Source organism: Molothrus ater, chromosome 4 (assembly GCF_012460135.2).
Source record: "Molothrus ater isolate BHLD 08-10-18 breed brown headed cowbird chromosome 4, BPBGC_Mater_1.1, whole genome shotgun sequence".
Taxonomy (NCBI): Eukaryota; Metazoa; Chordata; class Aves; order Passeriformes; family Icteridae; genus Molothrus; species Molothrus ater.
In genome coordinates this window covers 48878746-48897287 of record NC_050481.2, presented here as the reverse complement: position 1 = coordinate 48897287, position 18542 = coordinate 48878746, and the positions used below count along the sequence as shown (strand labels likewise).

General features: G+C 43.7%; 2 protein-coding genes across 2 annotated transcripts in view; both read right to left on the bottom strand.

The window, feature by feature from the left end:
• Positions 1-16024: 16024 nt before the first annotated feature.
• On the bottom strand, positions 16025-17986 carry LOC118686476 (translation initiation factor IF-2-like). Its single transcript, XM_036382704.1, has 3 exons — positions 17539-17986; positions 17157-17234; positions 16025-16497 (listed from the first exon to the last, which is right to left on the bottom strand). The coding sequence occupies exons 1-3, from the start codon at positions 17984-17986 to the stop codon at positions 16025-16027; spliced, it is 999 nt and encodes a 332-aa protein (XP_036238597.1).
• Positions 17987-18050: 64 nt separating this feature from the next.
• The window catches only part of PHOX2B (paired like homeobox 2B), a 1983-nt gene continuing 1491 nt past the window's right edge, over positions 18051-18542 (bottom strand). Inside the window, exon 3 of the mRNA XM_036382738.1 lies at positions 18051-18506. Within this exon, the coding sequence (XP_036238631.1) occupies positions 18051-18506 (456 nt within the window). The remainder of the gene's footprint in view (positions 18507-18542) is intronic.

Below are 18542 nucleotides of genomic sequence, written 5' to 3'. Positions count from 1 at the left end.
ACAAACGCTGCTTGTGACCCCTATGAGCCGGGGAAAATGGTGGCAATCTTGGTATGATTTTTGTAATATTATTACTATTTTCTAGTGAATGTGACCTGCACAGTCAGGCAAAATAATTTTGAATACCTTGTAAATGGGGAGTTGTGTCACCTGGTTACCTCCCTAGGACCTTCACCTGCAGGTAGCAAAGGCTGCCTAGAGGGCCCTGAGGGAAACCACGGGGCTCACAGGGCCTTGGCATCTGTGGGAGAGGGGATGTTGAGCTGGTTGAGCAGTGGGATGAAGCTGAGGGTGTATGGGAGAAATAGGAGGTGAAGGGAGAGACGAGTGGGCTGTTGCAGCTGAGGTTCAAACATCAGAGCAGAGGATACCCCATACAAAGAGGGATGTGTGCATGGTACCCCAGGAGAGCTCTGTGCCTCCTCTACATCCTGGCCAGGTGTGATGCCCCCATCCCCTCCTATCCCCCATCAGACTGTTGGGACAAATGCTCAGTTTCCTCCATCCAACCCACTTTGTTTTGCTCATTTATTTTCTCTCCCTAGCCAGTGTTTTGGTGCAGAGGTCATCAGTGAGCACAGACAGGTGCTGGTAGCTGCAGGAGGCTCTAGGCACAGGTGATGAACATCAGTAGCTTGCTTACCTTGTGAGTATTGATCATGATCCAGTGAACTCTTCCAGAGCATAGTTAAAAGCAGGCAGCTACCACTTTGTTTAGAAAATTAGCTTTAGATACGGGTCTTGATGGGTCCCCTTCCTAGTAATGGGAGGCTGGTCAAGTAGTTACTCAATAAAATGTGCAGAGTGGAAGCCTGCACTTTACCAGGTTGGGAAACTGGGGAACAAAATGACAAGATGACAAAATGACAAGATGACAGACCCACATCTGCAGTGAAAATCAGAAGGGGTTGTGAACACTCAAAATGAGCAGATGACCACTACTTGGATGGGAAAACAAAAATGTCAGTAAAATAAATCTCCTGTAAAGGCAAACAGGCCTCCTATACACTTTTAAAAGCCTCCGGTAGGAATGTAATTTCATCTGAATTTCCTGATAAGGGGAAATGACTAAACTGGAAGCTGCTCAAGTTTTTCAAGTAATAAGAGCCCAAAAAAAGAGATAGAAGGTACAGGACAGGATGTGACTCTTCCTACAGTACAGTGGGGGGTTGGCATTTGAGGAGGTGCCTATTTTCTAGTTCATGTTTTTTATAAAATGTACCATGAGTTTAACATGGAAGAGGGAGCTGCTGCTCCATAGATCTTATGGAATGCCTCATGCTCTGCAAGAGTAACTAGTGAAGCTAGGTAAACTCCAAAGCATATGGGGTTTTAAGTCATTTAGTGAAAAAAAAACCCTCCATTATTCAAGATAATCTTATAAGTCACTGTTCACTCATCCATAGAGTCCATCTGCTTCCCTGCACCTGATGCACTGTAAATTCTCTTAGCTAATGCCACATCCATAGCTCACAGATGTATTTTTTTCCTAAGCAGATGACCTGCTGGTTAAAACCTGTAGAAGACAGTCATGGGTCTAGAAGCTAAATCAAAACTAACCAAACTGCAAATCTTTCCTTGAAATAACAGAATTTATCAAATGGGAAAAGAAAGCAAGATTTCAAAAATTCCTTTTTTTCTATTACATCTGATTATAGACAAAACCACTCCAATTACCAGCACAGAAAGAGAAACATGCTATCCACGTCTCTGGAAACAACATGTAGTAATGCTGGAACTGCTGTTCCAGGGGCCTGGACTTGGGGGTTTGCAATGTATCCCCTTTTTTCAGTGGCCATGTGCTCTTTGGTTGTCTTTGGTTTGTAAGACTTTGTAAGTGTGCACAACTTGAAGGAGGTGTTACAATAATCCTCAGTATAACAATATGCCCCTGTCATTCAAATTGAAGATGTCACCTCCAAATGCACCTTCCTGGGACCACATCTAAATATTGCCAGGTGAGAACAAAGCGGCTATTTTTCCAAAAGATGTGAAATGTGGGATTTTTTTTAGATCTAATTACAAACTTTTCTTAGGAAAAATGAATTCCAGTGAGCGATTTGGCGTCTGTGTGGTGTATTAATTAATACTAATGTATTGAAGTAGACTGGGTAGCATGAAGTAGACTGGGTTGCAGCATGAGATTTCTGTGTTGGACTTTGTTCAATTATGCAGGTCTTAAAGTTTTTCCTGAGTGGTATACAATGATAACACACAGATGATTTCCAGCCTGAGGATGAAGCTCTCTGAACTGTTTCATGAACTGATGTTCTGGAGATTTTCTAGAAAACATTTGGCTTCGCTCATATTTGATGCTTTTTGTGCCCTTCCTGTTTATACTAGAACCATTTTGGGGCAGAGGGAAGTGGCCATGGTTTGCCATGGTCTGTGGGGAGTGGAAGATGCTGATTACAAAGTCTGGAGAGGGAAAGCCCTACACTGAAGCCAGACACAACCTCTGCAAACCTTCTGTGCCGAGCCATGTCCCAGTTACGCTTTAGACAGGCTAAATGTGAAGACAGCAGTGTTAGACAGACCTATGAAATGCATCCTGTCTTCTTGTTCTAAGTATTCACAGGTCTTCAGCTGGGTTTAATATGGATGGATAGAAGGACAGCACTCTATGTAAAAAAGAAGCCAGTTAACACACATCTTACATACTCTAAATGTATTTTGTATCTTGTTATTATTTTAAAGCAGGTAGGATGACATTAAGAGAGGATCCATGCCACTAACTGATAAAATTACAACTCTGTTCCAGTGGACTGAAGCTGAATTTTAAAATTAACTTGCACCCTCACAAACCCACTTCCAACCATTTCTGTTGAAATGCCACCTACATGTCCAGTGTGCATCCCTGTGATGGTGGCAGTGCTGGGAATTAGTGGCAAAGACGAGTCAACCACCCTGAACTCTCATCCCCTGCACTTTGCTTCTGCCAAAGCTGTTATCTCTCAGAGCATTTGTCACAGATACACGGGGGTACTCAGCAGTTGAAAAGCCATTATCTCTTTCAAAAGCAGTGACTAATGTGCTTTTGCCCACAGCAATGTGGAACGTCACCAGGAGATTTTGCTGTAGAATCAGCTGTGTTTACCTTGTGGAAAAACAGCTGCATTTTCCTAATATCTTTTTAGAGAAATAGAGGTCTTTATTTCTTGCAAATTTTTTCTGATAGCTTTCTTCTTATATTTCCCCTGGAACTGTTGATTGGTATTTTTAATCCTTCTGTCATTAGCAAAGAGGCAATTTTTACTTGCACAAGCTGCAAGCCATCCATGCTGTTGGGTTTATATCTGGGGAAAAAGCCTGCATGATTATGTACAGGGACATTCACAGTCATTGCTTTTCTTCAAGTTGATGTAGGTGGTACAATAACTTCAAAGCTGTTTTTTCACATGGGGATGTGTGTTAATAGTTAAATAACTGAACAAGGTGAAGGTTCAAATGAACAGCTTGTGATGGAATATAATCACTTGATACTTGGTTTTCTCAACATCTCTATCTTGAACGCTTAAAATCTGCTTACAGCATGAATACAATTAAACACATAGATGTTTCTTGTTACTGCATCAAGGCTGTTCAAGCAGGTGGCTGTTTTCACACACTGAAAATAACGATAACTGACAATAACACTTGTGTGTTGTTACCCCAGGAGCTGAAGACTTACATTGTACTTGGTAAACTTTGATGAAAAAAGTGATCAATTTTAATTCCTACCAGATATAGGCAAGCTAAGATGAAAAGATGAATAAATCATTGGATGGAGAAGAGGCATGTATCCTAACTTCCAGGAACTGTGTATCTGTCTTGGGAAAACTACTTCAATGAGAATCAAGCTCTCAAAAGGTAAATGATGGAGCTGTAGCACTTCTTCCCTCTTGTTCTCAGCCTAGGACATAACCAGATTCTCAGCCTTGTTCTGCACACCATTTAAATCCAGCTGTGCCCCCATGGCACATCCCAGCTTGCCAGGAGGCTCTTTTGCCTGTAGCCAGCTCTGCACAGCTGCCCACCCAGCTTAGCCCCGCTGGGCTCAGGGCCCTGCTGCTCTCTCTGCACCTTTGCTGTGCATCTGCTACAGACAGTTTCAATATTTTCCCCCAGATGCCTGGGATTTCGATTTTTTTAAGCAAGAAATTCTTCTTCAGTTGATCAATACAGCATTTCCCAACTGCTTCCTGCACATGTGCAGTCAGAATGAAGGGCTGTACAATAACCAACGCTGCTGCTTGATGGGCTTTGGAGAGACTCCTGCAAACAGGGCAGCCCTGCCTGCTGGGGGAGTGCTCTAGCAGAAATGGGTGCATAAGAAGGTGGTTGGAGCAGCCCAGTTGCGGCAAAGATGCTGCACTGAGACTTTTTATTAAAACCTTGTGGCTAGCAAGGCAAATGTAAAAAGACATGTCTCTCTACAGGCTGCCATTGTACTTTTCTTCAAGGAATAAACACCATTTTTATTTATTTACAGTTTTAACACAATATGTGTCTCTTTTGACAGTACTGAGCTGAAGCTTAAATACAAATATCAATTACTTCCTTATTATTGCAGTAATATAAAATAACTTGGACTAGACTTTGAACAATTTTGAGTGCCACAGTGCATAAGTACAAAACGTCAGAGGCTTGGAAACAGCTGGATTTTCAAGGATACCTGATGCACACTCCCAGATATCATTATCAGGCCCCAAGTCAGGTTCAGAGCCACTGTTCTTATGTGAAAGCATGGGTACCTAACCTTGGTTTTTCAGGGTTTTGGAGCTTATCATCACCAGAAAACAGCAAAACCCTTTTCAATTGTTAGTTGAATCAGATTTTAAAACACTGTGAGACAGAAAAATACTATTTACCTATATTTATAAAAGGATACATGGGTCACAGATCCATTTAATTTGTGCAAAGAAAGAATGTCTCCACTAGTGAATTTGATTTAGCCTACAACCTGACAACAAATGTGCTTGAAACGCAGAGGAAAACAAGACCAAACCATTTTTCATGCATTTACCTGCCACTGTGACTACAGCATAGTCAGGAGTTCAGAATGACCCGGCTGTCTGAGTACTGCAGCAAAAATCACCAGAGCAAGAAGCCCATCAGTGTGGAGTCAGTCTGTCTGGGAGCACGGCAGGGTTTGCCCTGCCCACAGCAGAGCCCCAGCAGCAGCGGCGGGGCTGGAGCCAGGCAGCATTGCCGGCATTGCTGCTGTGGAGGCAGAGCTGCTGGCGCTGGCAGATCATTTCCTGGGCTCAGGGCTGAGGGAGGCAGGCTGAACCCTTTGGGGAAACGCCCTCTTGAGAGAAAAGATGGCAAAAGATGTTCCTTTTCTGGAAGAAAGCTGATTTAAAAGCTGTAAGCAGTCTGGTTTTGTGAGTGATGCCTGCCACAGTGTGGCAGGAACTGTGGTTCATTTTCTGGTCTTTTTTACAAGATTGATTTCTCAGCTGGATGATGTTACCTTGGCTTCATATGTCTCATCTATGGGGAAGGAGAGATGGAAACATCCACACTGCTGTTCCCACAACCTTCTGCCTGGAGACTAACATATATTTTATCTCAATAAAATAACTGTAAAAATATCTAAAGATTTATTTGCTGGAGGAGAGATGAAGAAAAAGTTTTTCCCTAAGTTTTGGTGCCAGATTATCTTCTCCAGTTAATTATAAAATAACTTTCCTTTGGACTTAGCCAGTCATTGCAGGGCAGTATTTTCTGGACTGAGTTTGTTGATGGATGAGAACATTAAATAGTTAAAAGGATTCTTTCATCTCGGTGAATCCTTCACTAGGACAAAATAAACAAAAAAGGAAAAACTGCCCAGATCCTGCTCCTACTTTAAGTCATGGCAAATGTTGTGAGGGTGACTGCTGCCACACAGCTAAAAGACTAAGGCACTTTGTAAATCAAATTTCAAGTGAAGAGATTGGTTTGTGAAACCTCCTCGGCGTGGAGTCACAAGCTGTCAGAGTGTATTAGCATTATGTTACTGGAGTAAAAAGCAAAACAAATTAAGATGTTTAACAGCTGAAATCTGAAACAAAATTGTGTTTAATGCTGAAAATCTTGTTAACATATTTTCAGGCTTCCCTTTCCCCAGATATTAAATCTCAGTGTGTTTGCAAGCATCTTTTTATCACACATAGAAGCCTACTGTGAGAGAATGAGAACTGTAGGTGACATATGGTAAGGATGGTGTCACCCTGCATGCAAAAGCCTCCTCAGCATTGCTGCAGCATCCAGTAGCACATGGGAAGGTTTTAAGGACCAGGAGAGACACACAGCTGGAATTCCCTGTGTGTGCAGGGTGACAGAAAGCATTGCATCAACAGCAGCAGGCCCAAACTGAAGATTGCACATGTAGCATTTAATGTGAGGGGTAATTTGAACTCCCAAACTGGTTTTTCTTTCATATTGGCTCCCACAATGAAAGAACCATTAAGGGTTTTAGTGATCTTCCAAGACTCTGCTTCTAGCAGAAAATTGGCTCCTTCTCCTTGGACACAAGACCAATTTTTAATTGAATTTCAAGAGATGATGGATGTTGTACTTTATTCCAAGTCTATATGCTAAATTAACAAGGCTGTCTGCTTAGTTTCCTCTTTTGAAACCACACTGAGATGAGTTTCTGCTAATTCTCTTACACAGGGCATTAGACATGTGAACGGAGTCCTTATTCAAGAATTGAAATAATAGGCTTTTTTGCCAAGCTTATTACTTTGGGTAATAATTTGAGCTGTGAGGCAGCAACAATAATTTGCTTTCTGAAAAAGGATTACCAGTTGAATTATTTCAAATAGAATGAAACTAAACATGCATTTTCATCAAAATATTAAAAAAAAGTTAATACTAACTTTTAAAAGTATATCTTAGAGCAGGGACCATTCTGTTAGGTGGGCTCATTTCATGTTTGTTTTTCCCTCATGCTCCCCTGGTCACTTTTAAAGATAACAGAAAGTCCCTCAGGAGTACTTTGGATTACAGAGTATGTTTAGCCTGCATTAGGTTTATTTATCCAGTTATTAGCATGCTAACAGATGCTGTTGATTAGTCAAATATTTGATTTGGCAAAACACAGAAAAAATTGTAAAAAAGTGAATGTTTTTCTCAACTCTGGCCACTGCAGTAAAATTTACATAGTGTTGTACATAAAGAAGATGTTTCACAGAGATTAGTCATTGGGAAGGCAATTTAGAATGAAATTTTGGACAGAACACAGAAAATTTGAAGGCAAAACTCTGAACAACTGGGCAAAACCAGGAACCAGCTCTATTGAGTCTATGTATAGTGTTCTACCAGTAGAAGCTGAGCTGTTTCCTGAAAATAGTAGGGTGGCCAAAAAGGAAGCCACCTGCTTTTGACTGCAGTTGGGATTGCTTAAGCAGCAATGAACCTACAGCTAGGAACACCTTTGCATGTGTGCCTATTCTTTCTAAATTGGAATGTTTAAAAGCAATTCTGCTTGTAATTCTAAAGGGGCCCAGGATGGCAATAAATAGTCCTAATGGTTTCCTTTTGGCAGCACAGACCCAGCAAGTCTTCTTACTTCACAAGGACCTTCTGAGATGGACTGAACAAACTGGCCACATGGAATGGGGTTCTCACTTCATGTATCACAAAATCTTTTTCTCAACTGGAAAAAAGAAACCAATGCAAAAATGCATCTGTCAGTGTCTTCCTCAAGAGGAGGTCAAATACAAAGATGACATATATCAACGAAATAAAGCAACAGGATAAAAGAGTGTGGTTGAAACAGCTGAGTAATTTAAGCATGGGATAAATAGAATAATATAACACATTTTGCATAATTGAATAATGGCCTTCCCACAGGTGACACAAGGTGGAAAAGCGTGTTCAAGTCTTTATTCAGCTGTGATTATGCTTCCAAACAGTAGCTTGTTAAATAAAATAGTAATAAAATACCAAGTCTTTTTTACAGCTTTATATTTCAAAAATATTTCAGTCCTACTTATGTCAGACACCAGTCTCATCCTAGTCCTCCCTTGCTTAGAGGCTGCCAGAGGTTCCCTTTTTGTTAATGTTTTCTGCAACAACAGAACGACTCAGAATGAGTTTTAATTATGGCTGTAGCCTGAATGATCCTGCAGAGCTCATCACTGGGTCCTGGAAGAAGCTAATGGCTTATCTGTTCTGTGAGATTGTTCAAATTGTCTTCTCCATCAGTTTTCCATCAGTGATGTCTCATTTGTTTGAATTGTATGCTAGTGAGTCAACTACTCAACCCAGGACTTTAAAAATTTAAAAATACACTCTGGCAACTAAATAGAAAAATACATTTTGAAGTTATTTTCTTAGAGCATGAAATTGCTGTGAGTTTTGAAATACTGTATTCTCATGGAGCTGCACTGATTAGCAGTATCTGATATGCTTTTATAACTAATGTTAGTCTCACTCAATGACACAAGTGATTAAGCAATTTGTGCCTCCTGAAACAGTAACAGAAAAGTTATTTCTCAACAGCTTTGCCACTGATAGTAAGCAATATTTTTATATCTTTGTTCAACAGCCAGCAGCATGGTTAATACCCAGTTTGTTAAAGTCACAAATCCCTTTCAATGATCCACAAATAAAAGTCCTTCTGCTAAAAGCAAATTTTTCTTCCACAGCTCCTTGAAGCATGAGGTGGTGGTTTTGTCATCAGCACAGGCTTGCTGGCAGTGATGGCAGCACCTGGGCATTTTGAAACCTGTCATTGCAACTCCCTAAACTGTGAGGCAGATTGGTTCCTGGGGGAAAGGGAGGGTCCAGGTGCTCATGGAAAAGAGAACAGATTGGCTTTCATGAAGAAAAACTGTTTGGGGACAATTCCTAACCTCAATGAGCAAACAAGTGACATGTAAAAGCAGGTTTGATGCACTGCTGGACAACCCCCTGGAGCTCTGCTGCCATTTGTGGGTGGATGGAGACCGTGATTGCTGCAACAGAGGAAATAGTTACTGTGGAGGAGAATAAATTGCATTTCTAGTGCACCTCTCCCCTGCAAGAAAAATCCAACACGCCTCTAAAGACAAATGTTTCACCTTCTTTTCTCTGTGTAGAAAAACCTGGGAGACATGACTCCCTCCTGGACAGCAGGACACTCCCAGCTGAAATCTGAGTTCTCCTCTGCCTGAAACTGTGGTGCTGAAGGAGCCTCTTCAGAAAACACATCCCTGGTGGCTAGTTTATCACTGGGGGGAAAGGGATCACAGAACCTAAACTGACCTGGGAATGCAAAAGAGACACACAGAGGAGTTTCTGAGCCTGCACTTGCAGGCCATGGAGAGGTTTTGGCACAGCTGAGTTTCAGTGGGATCAGAGTCCCCTAGAGACACACAACAGCACATCTCCCCCTTCCCTTCTCCTCTGCCTGAGGACTCAGAAAGGAGAGCCTTCAAAGGTCTCTCACCTGTTCTGCCCACAACAGGTATACTTTTGCTGGGGGATTTTGGGTAATTAATCTGTTGTGTATATCTCTCTTCCCTGTTACCCCAATTAAATGCCTATTAGAGAGCTTTTCTTCTCCTACTTCATTTCAGCTTCAGGATAAAACTAAGTGATTCCCAATGTGTGGTTTTATTATTAAAAGTTATGCTGAGTAGATTCCAATGAAATCAGTATTTGCTGAAACTTCTCAACAGCTGTAGGTCCAGAAAAATCTTATGCCTTCAGGTATGTTCCAAGGCTCTTCATGTTGTGCTAGGACCATTTTCATTTCAAAGCACTATTGTGTCTTTGGTTCTGTTGACCCTTAATTCTCATATACTGTCAATACTGGTGTGTATTGCCATATTGCCAGATCTTAACAGATTTTTCTTCTTTAAAACTATTGATTAAGAGGACTTAGCCACTGCAGCTATTTTTGTTCCTTCATGGGACTGCTAACATCAACACAGAGCTCCTCTTGCCTTTCTGTATGTCTACCTGCTCAAGAAGATTCTTCGACTGTACCAGCAGCTTTCACACAGACAAGTCTGAGAGTGAAAGAGCAGTGACCTCAGCTCTGGCAGGGAATTAAACCTATAACCTAATGGGGTTTCTTTTTCCATTTCTAAATAATGGGATTCTATTAGACCAAAGTGTAGTCGCGCCATAATGATAATTTATTGTATAGCATATCTGAATTTTGCCTTTTATAAATCACAGAGAATTACAATACACAGTAATATAATTGAATCTTCTCTTGTATCATTAATATTTTTCATTGGTTAGAGAAACCGCTTTTTGTTCAGAATTCACATATGACTGGGTTTAGAATTTACAGAGGGTTTAATATGCCTATTTTTATGTGTTTCAATATTTTCATTTTTATTCCTTTTAAATATTTGGTAAGAATTCTTTAAAAGCATTTTATACTTATGAGGTTTTGTACATATCATTCTGGACAATCTTAGACAAATGTAGCCATAAGTTTGTGTATATATATCCTAAAATTTCAACAACAACAAAATGTCATGATCTTTGAAAAGAAATAATTGAGGTTAATTGATTCCCACACTGACATTTAAATGTATTAGTGGTATACACCAGTGAAAGTATTGATCAGTGAAAGTAATCAGCAATAATAGGAAAAATTAATCACTTTGGAAGATTTATTTGACTTCAGCTGTGGAATGTACCGTGGCAGGGCTGAAGCTGACCCTGTGAATATAACAGGGACTATTAGCAAACAAAACAACAAAGACATGTAAATGAGGGAAAGCTGGGAGGGCACTCTTTAACTTGCCATTAGAATATTGAAATAAGGAGTGGAGTACAGCCTAAGACTTGTGATCTACTGTTCACAAAATCCATTTCTAGATTTGAATAGCAACAGTTGATTGAGAAGAACACACAAGAAATTTGTTGGTAAAAAATTTTGGTCAAAGGTCTCACTGTCAATAAGTGGAGATTGGTTTCCACCCTGAAATGGGTGGGTTTATGTCAGAAATCTTTCAGAATATTTTATTAACTGAAGCTGTACCACCCAGATATTCTTACTTAAGAGCTCATGTTTTTTCAGAATTCAGTTAAAATCCTCACATCAAACCAATCTTGTGGCAATGAGTCTCAGTTTGACTATCTAGTGACTGGGAATGTCCCCTTTTTCTGGTCCTAAGCTAAGCTAAGTCAGGAATCAAACAATCACACTGTTATGTGTTATCCTACTTCTTTTTCCTCCTAACCAGCTTAGGAAGGAAATCAAGTGATGCAGTCACTGAGAGGTGAGATTAGATCAGTAAAAACCTGAAGGGATTGGACTAATTTCTCCAGTGTTTTATTATTTATTATTCATACTTAGTATCATACAGTACAGCACTGAGTAATACAAATTATTAATTCAAATAACTTCTCCACTTCTCTGGAATTATATGTGCCCTTGATTCTTCTTACACCTTTCCTGTGAATGGTACCAGGTTTGATAATCAGTGACTCAGGCCAGAAATACTTTAGGAGTGCCACATTCCCAGTGGGAATTGATTATGATGGGAGTGAAGGGCTTAGATGTCCATCTAGAGCATCCTCCTTTCCTGCAGCAGGACAAAACCACCCACACCATGTTTATCTAACTTTTTGTCTCCATAGAGATAGTCCCAGTGATAATTAGATTTGGATGTTTAAAGCATCGCTGTTCTAAGATAGGCTGTCACATAATGCTTACAAGTGCAGGCAGTAGAAGCAGATAAGAGTTTTAACTACCTCTTCTTCCAGATGTAAGGAGATTTTGGTATTAAAAATTAAGAGACAAAGTCCTTAAATAAAATACATAACTTTGTCATTAAAGTGAGTTCCTCAGATATTGGCATGCTAGTTTTGGCAGCATTTTGTTTGCAATATTATCTATGGAGATTCCTGAACTGTTTCTTTTCAGAGTTTACACCTTTTGGTAACCTTTTTAAAAATAATAGAGCACAAATATTTTGGTAGCTCTTTCTAGAAACAGTTTGATATTGTGAAATAAAGACAGGGCCAAGTGCTTCTGAATTCTCCTGACAACATTGATTTGAGATTATTTCAAACTGTAAGTTCAGACTCTTTAAGTTGAAAAAAAAAAAAGTAGTAATAACCTGCAGCTTGTGACAGCCTGTGGAATCTATCTGTGTAACTGTACATTGCACTGAACTCCACTAACACAGTTGTGATAAACCTCAATGCAAATGAAAACTTCTACCTTGTAGCAACTCTGCTGTCGCTCCCCATCTGCAAAGCTGAGACAAACACGCAAGGACTCGCTGAAGCTGAATTCATTCTTGGTTCTCTAGAAGAGAGTCCTGCAAGCCCCAGGAAGCCACAGTGGTGGAGAGCTGCACAGAGGCTCACAGAAGGAAAGCAGGCCAGTGCTGAGCCCAACCCAGCCTGTCCACGGCTACTCTCAGAGAAGCAGGAGGAGGAAATGGATTATTCCTGGCTCCTGTTGGAAATGAGCCCAGAATGTCAGTAACTGCTGGGTGCAGTCTGGCTGCAGGTAGCTCAGCTTCAGCTCCCTTGTCACCAGGAGAGAAGGCAGTGAGCTGGGACAGTGTAGCCAGCTGGGCTGGGGCTGGGGCTGGGGCTGCATGAGCCTCCTGCTCCCTGGCATGGCTGAGGTGAACGAGCCCCCACCCTCTGCTCTCCAAACCATTCATGGGGTTTTACCAGCCCTGAAAGCACAGGTGTTGGTGGCTGTGTCCTTGGGCAGGGACTGCTGCAGGCACTCTCTCAGGAGGTCCCAAGAAGTGAATTAACTTTCAAAGGCATTGAGTCTCCAAGTTCCATCTGGGTGCTCTGGGTGATGTGTGCCTCTGAAAGGAGCAACCCAAACTTTCCTGAATGTCATGTCCATGCCAGATAACCAGTTCTCTTAGCCACAGGTTTCAAAACCTCCACTTCTTTTCTGTAATGAATAACCACAGAAATTCCTAAAATGTGTGCTTTGTTTCCTGGGTAGGCTTTCCTCTTAGGAGAAATTAATATATTGATTCTGTTTCTATAGATATCTTTCTGTGAAACAATACTCAAGTGAACGCTTCTGAAGACCCCATCCATGTGTTAAGCTTGATGATAGAGGCCTCAGTGCTGACATCAGATTTCAGACTGCTGGACAGACAGAGTTTTGCTCACTTGTATTTCCCAAGACTGCTTGAACTTTTATCTAATATTCTTGATAGACTTCAAATGCAATTTAAACACTCTTTGAAGCAGCAAGAGATGCCACTGGAATTCCCTTACTACCTCTCTTTCAGAAAGAAATGGGAATAAGTAGGCCTTAGCAAATATTTTTATTTCCTGGTGATACAATAGTCATGACAAGGATCAGCCCCAAAGAGTATTTCCTCTCTCCAAAGGAAATTTTCATCCTAAAATGTGAAAGCGTGAGCTTTGTTTTCATGGCTAAAAATTCTTGAGTTTTGTCTGGATGAATTTCCCACAAATCAAGAAACTGGTTTTGCTCTCAAATCATTCCTTGGCCTACATGATGAGCTCTTGTGTGAAGCACAAGGGGCAAAAGTGTTTTTCTAAGATGGAAATAATCAGATTTTAAATCTTTAATTTTCAGATTTTAGTAGCACCCCAGTTGAAGCCACCAGTTTATTTCATAGCAGTTGTAAAAGAACAAATAAAATTAGTGGCAGAAATAGAAAGTTTCATCTCCCATTGATATATAGCTTTCATAGAGCTGGTTTGCTTTACTGATAATGAGGGTAATCTATACATTAATGTTTTTTGACTCTTAACATTCATGCCAAATGTTCATTGAGAGGTACTGACAGGTACTAGTTTCATAGGTGTTTAGGAATTAAGAGTGATTTTTGTGTCCCATTTTTTGTGTCCCACTCTGTACAGTGGGGATGCTTTCCGTGTAAAGAAATTCCAGATTTTGACCTCAGAAAGAGCTTATGCTTCAGACCACAACAGTAAGCTGACAGCCTTGGCTGGAGTCAGCCTCATTCAGGGGATTCCTGCTGGGTACACTTCAACAGTGTCAAAAAAAAGGTGGGAGGAAAAGAGTGTTTAAAAATATATTCTGATGGACCACTGGCACTTATCATGATATCTGCTTTTCCCATTGGTTGGTAACACTTTGATAACTCTATTGAATAAGTGCAAATATATAAAGATTAAACAATTTAGACACATTTACTTATCATTGAAAGGGATTGTTTTTACTAATTGTAATTTCCTGTATGCTGGCCTCATATTCCTTAGTAGCAAAATTAATATTTGCATTGTTATGCATCCATCAAAGAGATTTATACTGCAATCAGGAATTAATTTTTCTGCTCAAGTATTGGAGAGAAGGAAGTGAGAGTGTGTCCAAGAGCCAAATTCAACATTAGATCTGAATTCTAACTCTTGGTATTTAAAAGAGTTACAAACAAGTTGTTACAAACACACAATGTGAATTTACCTCTGAACTCTTCAAAATGCCATATGATCATATTGAATTTGAGCTGGATTGTATAATGAATTATCATTTATTTGAACAATGTGGAAGGGGTTAACCCAGGAAAAATAAAACCCTCTACATTCATTTCTTTACTGGAGCATCTTTTGGCTTCTTAGGTCCTTTTGTACAGACTTCCTTGCTTTGTGAACCCCAGAGAACCTCTTAGTGCTAAGGATCATCTTTCCTGTTCAGCCCTGACTGGTACCACTGGTAAGCAGCCTTTTGGCACCCTCTTCCTGCCTGGGCTCCTGCTGGGTGCCCCATGGCCTTCCTCTAGCAGCAATCCATCCTTAGGTTATTTATTTAACCAATACTCCTTTTTTAAGCTTCTGCCTTTTCAGGCAGGACAAGTAAGCTTCGTATATTTTCAAATCATCCATTTCTACCTGACTGAGAAATCATGAAGGTTGATGAATTAACCATCCCAACTGATCTGCCATGGGCCCACTGGCCCTTAAAAATGAGGAGTGCAATATGCCTCAGGCCTCCTGTGAGTGGGGCTGACCAGAATATGGGAAGCAGTGCCTTGGGAAAAGACTTATATGTCAGTGACAGAACAGAAGTCTCCAAAAAGGACTAATGATAAGTTTAAATACCTAAGTGGAAAATTGTGGTCAGAAATACAGAGGTGATTTTAGCTCTGTATGAACCATTATTGAGAGAGACACTGCACTGTTTGGTACTATCCTAATATCCCTTCTGCAAGGCATCTTCAGAAACAGGAGAGAGTGGTTCCATATCTGGAAAATTTGTAGAAGTTTGAGCCTTAGAGATTGTGGGACACATAAAGAACACAGTCTATTTAACTTACCAAGAAGAAGATAGATCAAAATGCAAACCAGCTTACAGTGTGAGAAAAGAGAGGTCTAGCAGATAGGCAGCTAGGTCCACTGTAGGAAGCTGAAGCCTCAGCATTAGAAATAAAGCCCAAGTTTTAGCATGCAAAATAGTGAACTTGACCGAAAAATAGTAGTGTGTTGTCATCCCTTGATGATTTCAAAGTACAACTGCATGCCATAAAATCTAACCTCATAATCTTCACACAGCAAGGCCTGTTCAGGAGAGATATCTTAAAATCACCCTTGGCTGGTTGGTCACTTTACTGGTAATACAGGTCTGACCTTCTCTAAAAGCTCAGGGGTGGATTCAGCCATGGTAAAGCAGATGGAGCCCTGCAGCTTCTCCAGCAGGAAAGCCTTCACAGGTAGATCACTATTAGCAGAACTGCTTGGCTGTCCACAGCAGGTAAATTCCTAGAGGCAGTCCATTTACTTTTAACAAAGATATTCTTAGATCACGGAATCACTTCTAGGAGAAAATGTAAAATGGCAAAATCTGCCCACAATAAAACAAAACACATATTTAAAAATGCATTCTAGTTGTTTTCCTCCATAAAATGGACTGCATATTTTCTTGTAGCATTTTAAACCTGATGTTTCAAGTACTTTATTAGCGAAACAGCACTTTCTCCATTTGCCACATTTTTAATCGTGCTCTCCCCAGCCCCCCAGCCATGCAGATGTTGCACACTGCAGATGACAAAGCCCTTGCAAAGTTTGCTTCTCTGCCAAACCGACAGACATTTTTTTCCTTTTTTTTTTTTTTCCACAGACTGTGCCAGAGTCAGACAGAGTTCATCGCCCCGACGCCCTTGCAGCGAACCCGCGAGTGCCCGGCTCCAAGAGCTGCCCTGGCAGGGGGCAATGAGATGAGCGGCGACCCCGGCTCCTCTCGGGGAGGAACCTGTCCTTGCCTGGGGTTTTCCATGGAAAATGCTGCCTGCTCCGCTCGGCAGTGCCGGCTGCCTTCAGCCACCCCGTGCCCCGCGAGCCCCGGCACATCGGCCCCGGCTGCGGGGGAGCCGCCGGGCCAAGGACTGCGGGCGGCAGGGCCGGGCCGGGCCGGGCCGGGCCGGGCCGGGTGCTGCTGGTCCCGCTGCCCGGTGCCGCTGCCCGGTGCCGCTGCCCGGTGCCGCTGCCGGGCGCTGAACGCAGCCCGGTGCCGCTGTGCGAGGCCGCCGGGTGGAGCTCCCGGCCCGGGGGGAGCCGAGCCCGCGGCCGCGCAGTCCCCGCGGGCGGCCCCGCTCTCTGCCCTCGCTGTCGGCAGAGGATTCAGCAGAAATGCTGCTCTAAGGGCTGGCGAAGGCTCTCTGCGGGATGCTGCGCCCGCTGGCAAACCGGGCCGGTGGTTTTTGCCCTGTTTGTTTTCCTTTTAATGGATATCGCCTAATATTGTCCATCTCCAGTTTCCGAGGTAGTGACAAAAGGTCAAATCTGGCACACCTTCTCCCCCCAGTCAGCCTGTTTGCAAATAATTAATAAGGGCACAAATAGGCAGTAATGATGGGACGGGCAGTTATGGTCTTGCTGATGGTAACGGAGATGGATGCCACTGGGCAAATCTTTTCTTGATGACACAGTTCAGGTTCTGCGACATGCGCCTTGGAGCTCCCTCAGAAATAACCCCGAGACCTCCCCCCAAATAAAGCCCTAACGAGAAGTCAGAAGAGCACCGTAGCTATGTTTGCTTTTGGCTTTTATTATCAACAATCAATTAATGGTACACTCTTGGAAAACTATATGCACATGTAGAAATATTTCCCCTTTTAAATAGAAGCATTCATTTTAACCACATATAAATAAATCTGGAAACCCTGAACATAATTTATGACCATTATGCTCACAAACATATTCCAACAGGTAGGGAAAAGAAAAAAATGAGACATGCAACCAATAATAAAAATATATATAATTGCCTGAACCTGGTCTCTCTAAACGCAAAGGGAACCGAACCCGTGAGAACCTTATTTCTCCATAAAGACACGCCATAGAGACTACGAGAAGGGAAAACATTATTTATACGGTCAACTAGACAAGTCTGTACTGATATTAACACTATACAGTTGAGTCACAGAACACAGTTGTAGAAAGACACGGAAAAAGAGAAAGCATACCTGGCGACATTCAACTAAGAGCTATAGTTTGTGCCTTGTAAAATAAAATTAGAAAATCCTAACGGAGATGCCTAAAAACTGCGTAGACCGTGTAATAATAATAATTAATAATAATTAATTAATAATAAATACAGGCCGCCCTCCGTGAGGAGCGCGGGCCCCGCAGGGACCGGATCCGCGGTACAGGAAGCGGCAGCGGCCGCCGGGTCAGAGCCGGGCCCAGCGGGGCGCCGGCGGCGGCGGCAACGGAGAGACCCAACGGAGGGACAGTGACACCGGACGGCGGAGGAAGGACCACCCCCAGGCGCGGGGCCGGGGTCGGCGGGAGGGTGGCGGGGTCGGAGGGGAGGAGGGGGAGAAGACGCTTTGTCCCTCCGGCTGACCCTGAAAAGGAACTTAAAAAACCCCAGGGGCGGGCGAGAAGGGCGCCCCCCTCGCGGCCGGGCCGCCCACGGGCGCAGTCCCCGCGTCCCGCCGCTCCCCGCGCAGCGCCCCCGGCCCGGCCCGGCCGCCCTGCCCCGCCCCGGCGGAGGCGCTGCGGGGCCGGGGGCGAGGGGAGCCGGGCGCGGCCCCCCGTGGGGGCGCGGGGTCCCTGCCCCGCGGAGCCCGGCGCAGCCCGGGCCCCTGGTCATTGCTATGGGAGGGCGGCGGATACTAATGAGCGGGAGGGGCCGCCGCCGCCGCCGCCGCCGCCGCTCAGAACATGCCGCTCTTGACGAGGCTGCCTTTGGTGCCTCCGGGCCGCTGCAGCGAGGAGAGGACGCTGGCGAAGGGGCCGCCTAACGAGTCGGGGATGGAAGTGATGGGCCCGGGCCCCGGCGCCCAGCCCTGCCCCGGCCCCGCCGCCGCCAGCCCGCCGGGCCCCGCCGCTCCCTTGCCCGGCTCGCCCCCCGGTCCGCCGGGCCCCGCCGCTCCCTGCCCGGCCGCGGGGCTGGGGCCGCCGCCGCCGCCTCCGCCGCAGCTGGGAGCGGGGTTGGGGTTGGGGCCGGGGCCGCCGGTGCTGTCGGGGTCGGTGCTCTTGGCCTCTTTGCTCTCGTCGTCGCGGGAGGCGTCGGACTTCTTGCCGGCCGCCCCGTTCTTGGCGGCCGCCGCCGCCGCCGCCGCCGCCCTCTCCTGCTTGCGGAATTTGGCGCGGCGGTTCTGGAACCAGACCTGGGAGGGGGAGCAAGGGGCGGGCAGCACGGCGGC

Excerpts from the sequence above, each read along its gene's own strand:
- LOC118686476 (XM_036382704.1), bottom strand. The coding sequence starts at position 17,986 with ATGACCAGGGGCCCGGGCTGCGCCGGGCTCCGCGGGGCAGGGACCCCG. Across the intron at positions 17,235-17,538 it reads GGCGGCCGCTGCCGCTTCCT|TCTCTATGGCGTGTCTTTAT; the intron begins GTACCGCGGATC and ends CCCTTCTCGTAG. Across the intron at positions 16,498-17,156 it reads TTTAGAGAGACCAGGTTCAG|CGAGGGCAGAGAGCGGGGCC; the intron begins GCAATTATATAT and ends CTCTGCCGACAG.